This window comes from Athene cunicularia (genome assembly GCF_003259725.1).
Source record: "Athene cunicularia isolate RWA chromosome 4 unlocalized genomic scaffold, athCun1 chr4_part2, whole genome shotgun sequence".
Lineage (NCBI taxonomy): Eukaryota > Metazoa > Chordata > Aves > Strigiformes > Strigidae > Athene > Athene cunicularia.
The window spans coordinates 25,216,973-25,227,171 of record NW_020799099.1 but is presented as its reverse complement, the minus strand read 5'-3'; the positions used below and the strand labels follow the sequence as shown (position 1 = coordinate 25,227,171).

Here is a 10,199-nt window from a genome sequence, read left to right as displayed (position 1 = left end):
AGGCTAATAGCCAAAAATATCTCAGGAGAAGGAAAATAATTTTAACCATTGGTGACTTCCAGCAGGAAAGTCTCAGCTTCTCTTAAAAATTAAAGTGAACATGCATCTCAAACCACATAATCGATATGGTTTCACACTGTGGGATTTAGAAGTTTTCTGCATATCTTTTTAAGAAAGCTTCCAAAAGTGAGCAGATGCAGCCATCTGAAAGTGTCTTGGAATATTCAAGTAATACAAATTGTCTCTTTTTGTCTCAGAAAGGATCTGGATTTGCTTTTCCTGTTGAAAGTCATCTACACTAAAACCAGAGAATCACAAGAAAGGTAGCACAAAATAAATCAGTTCCACTAGAGGAATAAGTATTGGTTTCTGATAATGCGCTGCCTCTTCCCTGCCTCTCATTAGCTGAGAAATTTCTGTTCTGGCTGTTCCAAAACCGTGTCCTTACAGGATGAGACACATTCTCTCGCCAGGCTTGCTAACCAACACCAGAAGTAGAAGACAGGAGCAGAAAAGAAAGTATGACTGCAAGTCTATTTGAATGTATTTAATATATTCATATGTATATTTAAAACAAACTCAAAACTGTAGAGAAAATGATAGTGCTAGAAATTCCTTGTTCTTGAATGCTCAAGTTTTGTGTCCAAAGCATGAGGGCTGTTTGACATTTTAGAGGTACTGCTCATGCTGGCTGACTGTAGCATCTCTAAGCAAGTCTACCTCAAGTACAGCTATTTGGTTGCTATTTATTAAATTTAATGGTTTTATTACAGTCCATAATGCTTTCATGCTACAGACAGGAAGGCACAATATTGCAGCTAAACTTACATAGCTGGTCATGTTTATTTCCTTCTTGAATTTGGAAAGTAGCCAAAGCAGTAAAAATGAGTAAGAAACCCTCATCCCCACAGGTACCAGGGGAAGTCTTACTGCACTAACTGCTACAGGCCGTAAATTACCTGAGACTCCTTGATGAGTAGAAGTTCAGCCATGTGAAAGTGATTCTAAGAGGCAAGAACCGTTGGTAAGTTCACATGCTCAACATTACTTCAAATGAACAAGTCTTCCAAGTCATCATCATTTCGTATGTGTGGCAGATATGTGGTCTCAAATGCAGATGTACCAAAGAGCTTCTGACACCTGTCAGGTGGTACAGAATAGATTCACAGAAAAAACAGATATTTAGAAAAAAAAGATCAATTAGATACTCTACAAAGAACAATAAAAGCTCGCTCTTCATTGTTTCACAGCACAAAATCCAAGAGTAAGAACAACCGCCTAAGCTACATGTGCATCAGTAGTTTGATTTGGCAGCATCAGACAGCTTTGGTGTACAGCACTCCAGTCATGGGGCAAAAGCCAGGCCTGGTAAGAAACACTGCATTCACCTCAATACTACTTGCATTAAGCTTTTACTAGTCAACAGCTGGTAAGCTGTTAGTTTGTAACACATTATATATTAAATATTGGATATATTAGGAATAAAATCTTTCCAAACACATAAAAGGAAATGTCTCCATTGAAGTTGTAAGCACAGGGATCTTTTACTATGTGCCAGGCATCGCATACATTTTCCTTAGGCAACAGACAACTTGCTGTGCTACCTCTATGAGAAGATGATCTTCCACTTGGTATCTTCCCAATAACTTTGCTGTCTTCATAGACATGAGATGACAACAGCCAGGGGCACACCTGAAATCCTTGGATTTTAACACACACTGAACTGCTAAGAAATTTTTTAATTGGAAAGGTCACAGGAGACAGACATCTGAGCATATGTATCTCCAGCTACATCACATTTTCATCAATGCTTTCATCAGAGATTACACAAAAGGCAGACAGACACTTCGCAGTGATACATACATCTACCTTGCAGCAGGCCCACCTGCCTTCTAGATGTAAGACCTATATCCTCCAGAGCTGTACAGCAGAAATGCTGCCTTGCAATCCATAGCTGTGGGAGGTACAAGACCAGTCTGTACTCTCTTCCTCTCTTTCTGCAGCCATGCACTGATCAGAGCTAGAAACCAAAAGCTGATAGAAAGTGAGGTGCTTGTGAAATTCCACCAAAAATCAGACATTCTGAAATTTGTTATTATATTTTGGTTGGCTGCTTTTTTACCCTGAAATTGAAAAATGTGCATAAACCCCAAAATGCTCAGTTCCAAACAGCAAACTGAATTCAGTCTCTTACATCACAGATTAGCATCTTGGTTCACTGTGGTGTGAATGGATGGCTGGGTGTTCTTTGCTCCCTCCCCTACGAAGCAACTATCTTGACCAGAAAAGCGTTCTCAGTGTCAAATCCAGTACTTTCACTGGAACAGATTTAACTCTCATGAACTAGTATTTTCCATCAACCACCTAAATTTTGTCACTAAACTTACAAGCAGTTCTAGCAACACGAAACAACTTGAAATCAGACCTCAGCCTTTCTACTCACATCCTTACTGTCTCACTGTTTTCCATTAATGGATTATGCCTCTTTCCGCCCCTAAGTCTTCAGCATGTTTAAACATAAATCTCTGGAGCTTCTAGCTCTTAGCACTACTCCCAGTTAAGCAAAAGAAGAGTAAAAACCAGCCTCAGGAATTTGTGGTAATTATTTCCTATAACCCCTGTCTACTCTTTGTCTCACAGAGGAAACGAAGAGATTTACCATCCAGAGAGTATAAGGAAAAAAAGGAAATGCAACAAATAATTTTAGAATTTTATTAATTTTAACAAAAAACTGAAAATTAAAGGGTGGTCAGTTGTTAGGAGAGGATTCAGATACACATTTAAATGGCAACTGAGAATATTTAACAAACTATTTACAACTGTCAGCCATCAACTGCTGAATGCTAATCAATGTAATCCAAATCTTCTGGGATTCCAAAGCTTTTGTCAATTCTGCTTTCTTCAAATCCAAATTTACGTTTGGCCCAGGACTTTATTGAAAAGATGTTATCTGTAAACAGAATGAGAAACATTCAGTTTTGAATATTTAGGAAAGCATGAATTGTAGTCTTGGCTACAACTGAATCCTTCCATTTGCATTATCTCTGTGTATATGAAAAAGGTACATAGTGAGGAACATCATTACTGAGTAGATTTAGAAGAGAAAAAGGGAGGCTTTTAATGAGATTCTTTTACTCAGTACTAAATAAAATACGTCTTCTTTCTGGGTGCTACCTTTACTTACTCTTCTTCCATGAGAAGACTGAAAGCTACAATTACAGTGTAAGCCTGCTATAGAGTGATACGTGTGAATATGCATAAGTATTTTATAGGTCCTTTTTCAACTAGACACCTACTGTGTGACTGTCTACAACTGTGAAAATCAGATTCAGGTCAACTATAAGGTTATTTCTAGTCCTGCGTATGTTTGTTCAGATAATGTACATTTGGTTTGAAAGTTAAAAAAATATATTCAATTAGCTTTATTTTAGTCAAGCACTTCTCTTTTAGCACATAAATTCTCTTCAATTTAACATAATTTTTCACTGCAGTATTGATTGTAACTCACTACATCATTCCTAACACCCATAAACTGCAGCATTCCTTAAGACAGGAAGTGTTCTCTGTGTCTTCACACCTTAGAAATACTTTCTTTTCTTTAACCATCAGATATTTGGTTTTAAAATTGTCTCTTCAACAGAAAAATATGCTACAGCATATAACCTAATTGTCTCATTAAGTAGCAAAGTACTTCCTAAAAGCTGAGGCGTATTTGTTAACCTCTCTCAAGACTTTGAGAACAACAGCCTGTCATCAACAATAGAAAGCCCTGACAACAGTAGTCCCAGAAGTTGTTGTCAAATATGTAACTTTATATCCCCATATGCAGTAAACAACCCAGTGCAAATTAAGATATAAAATAATAGTCAAAAGACAATGAAAATGATATCCTGCTGCACTTGGCATAACCAATGATAGCAAGCAGTCCATCAGTAGTAGATGAATTCTAAACAAAAAGTTACAAATTATATTCTAAATATTTTTTTAAAAAGGACATACATATTGCTTGCTCTGCAAAATGGAAATATAAAGCAATATAGCAAAACTAAACAACAACAGAAAATTGAGCTAAACTTCCAAATGTTATCACAGTAACCTTCCTCAGAACTGTGCAGCATTTTTCCTGCATGTCAAAGGTGATGAATTAGTTTGAGAAATACCTACTTTATATTAGCATCCATTACATGGTAGCAGCAATAAGGTTCCACAAAGCATTCTACTCTTGAGAAACAGAGGAAAATTCAGAAATAAAGAATTGAACTTTCTGAATACCTGGATAGCACTACTTCCAGTCTCTTTCTATTTATGTTTTCCTGACCTTAAAAGATTTTAACTCAACCAAGAAAATAAGGTGTAGGTTTTAACACAGTATGCAAAACAGCACCAGAACAACAACTACTCTGTTGTGTGATGTGAAGTATGTTCAGTAACTAAACTGAGAAAATGGATTCTTTTTTTGAATCATGTTAATTTTTAAGTGAAATACATTTCTGCATGCTTTTATAAGTGAGAGCTATCCTGCATCAAGTCCTAAGCATATTTAAAATTCTTAACAATAAGTAGGTCTTTTACTGAAATTGCTTTAGTCTGAAGCTGTGTTAAACAATATAAATGCATACACACCAGTCCATCTATTGGCTGCCTCCTTGGCTACTTTGTTTGTTTGGCCTGAAATAAAGAAGAAAACAACAGCATACATCACAGTAAAATCATACCATAGTTTCAAGGCAGAGAGATTAAATTTTCACTGATAGCATTTTTAGAGAATATAAGGAATGTATAATCCACACAATACAAGGAAGTCATTCTACTGCTTCCAAACCCTTCTTCTGTTTTATGCTTTTAAGGTTTCAGCAAGCACAAAGCTAAGTTAAAGAAAAACAGGAGCAAAGGAACATAAAAGATACCATAGGAACAACTGGTTTTGAAGTGTATTTAAAAATAAAAATCCTAGTCCTAGGTTTGCCTGGAGGCTTAATTGTATGCACCAAGATTGGAACTAGATACATGGCCTGAAGATACTAGAGGCAACAGAAATGGAAAATATTTTATAATCCTCTCTATACATACAGAAATGGAAAATATTTTATAATCCTCTCTATACATAAGTAATCCATCACATAGGTATGCATGACTCCATATAGATAAGTAAAATGATAAGGGTAGCAGTCTATCACATTAAATCAGAAGTTCACCATATAGCTGTAGAAGGTCTCCTGGGCTTTGAGAATCCCTTCAATGAAATGAAGGCAAAATAATGTTCCTGATTTTTAAACTTGGCTTTCCTCCCCTACCACTGCTCCAGATCTAAATACATAATAGCAAATTACCATTACTACAAATAGCTTTTGTATAGTTTCCATGAGGCAAAACAGTCTCAAGAAAAATTTATCTTAGATCACCTTGCTCCCATTAAAATAAATACTGAATCAAATCAAGCAGGTTGGTTTGTAACGTGGGAATTTATCAGAATCATGATGGTTCTCACGCCTACACATAACTTAGTTATTCCCAGTTAGTCTTGTTAGTACTTGCATGATAACATTCATTTGAATGGTCAGCATGAAATTTGTCTCCAGGGGTACTGAAAAGTGAATATACAATCAGGTATCCAATGTTATAAATAATATACTTCAGGCAAAATTAAATTACATTGAAAAATAATTTGCTAGCACATAGGAAGGTAAGCACTCGTTATTCTACCCCTAATACTTCAATAACTGATGTGAAGAATGTTTAAACCAGAGTAAAATGCCACTTCAGAATCAGTGTAGTTTCTAAAAATGGCCTACAACTAGAAAGTTTGGGTACAGCATGAAGCAAAAAAGAAAGATGGGCACAAAAAGGGAGTGGGTGAGAAGATGGCATTTTTTCTTGCTTGCATGCATCAGAAATTCAAGTTATTCCTATCTTGAGAGAGCTATTCCTTGTTTCCTTTGCTGACTGGTTGTTGCCACCCATTGTTCTGTTCCATGACTGCAGCACTGACAACATACTGGCAGCCAATGGGATTTTGAACAGTACCTAACACCACTTAAAGCAAGTCTGCAGAGTAAGGGCTTTCACTGATCAAGATTTTAAATGTGTTAGCTACAATACTTCCCTCAGCATTTTTCTGAAACTCTAGAGTAAACTGGAAAGCTGTGTTTGACTCCAAGTAATGATGTTTGAAATTCAGGGGGGGAAGTAAGATAGCATTAAACTCCATGGATCCAGAGCTGCAAGGTGACAGCATCCCAATGGTGGGTGAGCCAGCCTAGTCCACAGCACCTGCCAGATCTCAGCAGAAACCTCTGCTTTTCTGCAAGTGGCTAACCAGCTAAGCCCTGCACACTTCTGCATCACACAGCAGCTCGAAGTTCCTGCAGCTTTCAGCACGCAGCCCTGCCCTTAAAGCCTAGAGACCACCTGGTACAGTGCATTAAAAAAACCCACAATAGTGGCAGTTTGGTGCATTGTCATCCTTCAAACATTGCTTATGCATGCTAAAATATACCTATGTGATCATGTGTTTTTCAAATGTGACTTCTTACCTCTGTCAAAGAAAAGGCTGATACAGATACAGGTTGGGCAACAGGGTGGTTCGAATGGCAGTGGCTGCCTAAAACCGAGTTGTGGCTAGAAATGAAATCATGGTAGCAAAAGCAGGAAGCTATAATGGGGAAATCCCACAGTGGACAGCGTCTTCAGTTACTTAAATAGCAGAGAAATAACAAAAAAAAAACCAAAAACAAAACCCAAAAGAAACTCCTGATAGTAAAAGTTATACAAATAAAATGAAGAGGTATGTTATTCTTTCCATGCACCACCTGGGACTGATCAGACTGGCAGCAAAGTGTCATGATAGAAGTGTGGAAGGATCATAAGTGGAGACAGAACTTCTGATAGGGAAGGTGACATTCAAACAACCTGGCTGAGTATCAAAGAAAGACACTGCCTCATTCCTTCAGAGACTGGGAACACACAACCCTCACATTACTCTCCTGCTGGAGGGCTCAGAGTTGGGGAAAAAAAAGAGCCACTTGTAAAGCCTCAGGCATGCGACACCTCAAGGAAATGCATTTGCAAGAGGCTGGGGCATGCGTTTTCTGCTTGTGATCTCCCATTTATACTGGCTGGCCCACACGCCCATATACATGATAGCACCATAAAGATACAAGTATGGATTTATTCTGCCATGTTGAAAGTTGCTTAGACCATTAGGCATATTGACTGCATCAAGAGCAGTGCCAGCTGGCTGGGCAAGCTGCTGCAAGACACTCACGTGTTCCTCATGTCCAGCCTGAGCAAGCTCATGCAAGCAAGACAGCTTGCATTGTCTCTTGTCACCAAGTGAGACTTGTCACTACCACTGCTGCAGGATGGCACTGCACTCTGCCTAACTACCAACTCCTTCACTTAAATTTTCCCCTCACATTTCTCTTTTTTAATTTTGGGGGGGGACGAGGGGATGGGGACACAACACACCTCATCCATCTCCAGAAACCACTGTGTCATCATCTTAGCTGTTGCCCCAAGCTACAGGCTGAGCACTTAGCTATCTGAAGGCAAGATTTAAGTCCCTTGGGATGAGGCTCAATTCTTGCCTATGATTCCACTGCAAGATCTTGTCTGTCTGCTGCATCCAACACCATGCCTGAAAAAGGAAGGAGACACGGGTATTGGTAGTTAAGGACCTGGATCACCTGAGGACACCAGCTACATCTACATCATCGCCAGCACCTTCCAGAGGCCCCTGACTCCATCACAAGAACTGACAGAAATGAAGGAATCTGCACCTTGACTGCCTTATGGAAACCTTTTATAGTTGCTTGTTGGGACTTTGATTGGTTGCATCATCTGTATGTATATGTGCATGGAGGGCAAGAGAAAGGAGGAGTAGTAAAACAGACATCCTCCAGACACATCTACTTTATGTACTGATGTAACTCAAAGTCATGATACTTCTGATTGCATATTCTCTAGCTCCACAGGATCACACAGCCATTGGCCTCCTGGTTTTTAGACTGCACTGAAAAATAAAGTTTGAGATCTAAAGACGACACTAGCCTGGGAACTTAAGAATTTATATACCAGAGGACAATCAGGACACAGGCTGTGTGAACTGTAAAAAGGAGAAACTCAGAGACAGTGCTGAGGGAAACTGGCTAATTACCAAAACCACCACAACCACTGGGTCCCAAGCTCGACTGGAGTCCTGCTGACCAGAGCTGCTCTATCAGAACTTGATTTTTGGCAACTACTAAATAGTGCTCCAGTACAAAAGCTGTGCAAGACAATGAAAGGACCATATGTGCAGAAAATATGAGCAATACAGGAGGCAACATATGTTCCAGATGGTTCCAGATGTTGTCATTACCACTATTAGGCCCTAGTTATGCTCTAGTTGGTATCTATACATCTGCACATAGGCTGACAATATATGTAATTGCTGTCTGGAAGCAACAGAATAATCTATTTGTTCTGGACATTACATATTTATTTCATCCATTTGTATGACAATGCATCAATAGACTTTCCTGCTCTCATGCCTGCAGGATACAAGACATGGGTATTGGCTGAGGCACACACCTGTATCCTCCGATGGCCAATTTCAGGCACACTTGGCATTTTCTAAGCAGGAAAACAGAAGCTTGCATTTTCTCTCATGAACTGAACAAAAGCAACCACTGTGTGTACAGCAATGCAAGGCCCAGGAGCAGCACGGCTTGCAACACTGATCTGTTATGTTAGCAAAACACATCTGAAAATACACCCTAAACAGCTAAGGTTCAAAGAATTAGTTTTGACCAGTCCTCATGGAAGTCTTTTCTTCCCTCAACCCTGGGTATCTCTGAAGAACTGCAGGGAACTCAAAAAGCCCAGATTCTAGGAACTGAACCATTGTCTTAAGATCTGTGATTGTCCTTATCAGAGGGACAATCCCCTGCATCTGTTTAAAGGAAAGCAAAACTAGGGAAAGTCCAGCAGCAGTGAATGACTAAAAAGAAAGCGAGGGAGGGTTAGAAACATGTTTTATGCAGGCAAGTGACATTCTACCAGCAACCTGAAGGGATTCAGTAGGAGATCAGGAGACAGAGCTGACAAAAGGGCAGGTACTCTTTTGTCATTCACTGCTGCTGGACTTTCCTTTCTAAAGTGGAAAGGCCAAAAATTGTTGCAGCCTCAAATATTTCCACAGGAGGGGAGACCACTACATGCCTCATCAACATAATATATATACTCCAGAAGACTAAGTTAGTCTTTCTACCAGACCTTGGACACTTGCACAGGTGAAAACAAATTGCAATAGCAACAACCACCATCATCTCCTCACAAACATTTTCCACACCTACTTTCATGTTCTTTCTAAAGGCTTTTTGAACTCCTGCATGTATCATTAAAGGAATATTGAGGAAACAGTTACTGAACAGTATTGAAAATCAGACTGTAAAGGTAAACATATTCCAGCTCCAGTAACCTGGAAATGAAGAAAGAGCTGTAGCTCTCTTTCCTTTCCTAACTTCTACTCTGGCATTGTGAGGATAACTTTAAGGATTATTGTATGGTTTTATGTGTAAACAAAATTTTCAAGTCCAGGAACCTCTATTTCTACAGAATAACAAAAACAAAACTAGTATTGTTTGGTGCAAGTTTTGACTTACCACAACTAATGCCACAAGAAAATTGTATGGATTTTGTACTGGGTCTGGCTGAGGCGGAATTGGTTTTCCCCTATAGCAGCCTCATGGTGCTGTGCTTTATGCTGGGAGCTGGCAGGGTGTTGATAGCACCCAGGTGTTGTGGCTACTGCTGAGCAGGGCTTACACAGCACCAAGGCTCTTTCCAACATTCCCCCCACAGTGGGAGGGGATAGGCAAGATCTTGGGAGGGGACACAGCCAGGACAGCTGACCTGAACTGACCAAAGGGATTTTCCAGACCATATGACATCTGCTCAGTATAAAGCTGGGAGAAAGGAGGAAGGGGGTGGGGTCACCCTTGGTCCTCCGAGGCAACCACTACGCGTATTGGAGCCCTGATCCTGAGAAGGCCCCACAGCGCCTGTCCATGGGAAGTAGAGACTAAATCTGTTTGCTTTTGCTTCCGCGCGCGGACTTTTGCTTTGCCTTGCTTATATTAAAACTGCTTTTGTTTCACCCACAAGGGTTAGTTTATCTTCTTTCCCCTCTTTACCCTATTGAGAAAACAAGGGGAAAA

At 39.6% G+C, this 10,199-nt stretch overlaps 1 protein-coding gene across 4 annotated transcripts in view; it reads right to left on the bottom strand.

Annotated features, from left to right (window-relative positions):
- Window positions 1–2,696: 2,696 nt before the first annotated feature.
- The window catches only part of MND1 (meiotic nuclear divisions 1), a 44,118-nt gene continuing 36,615 nt past the window's right edge, over window positions 2,697–10,199 (bottom strand). For all 4 annotated transcript variants that reach the window (XM_026847838.1, XM_026847841.1, XM_026847842.1 and 1 more), the window contains exons 7-8: window positions 4,624–4,668; window positions 2,697–2,950 (exon numbers count right to left, since the gene is read on the bottom strand). In XM_026847838.1, coding sequence (XP_026703639.1) covers window positions 2,844–2,950; window positions 4,624–4,668 — 152 coding nt within the window. In that variant the 3' untranslated portion in view covers window positions 2,697–2,843. The remainder of the gene's footprint in view (window positions 2,951–4,623; window positions 4,669–10,199) is intronic.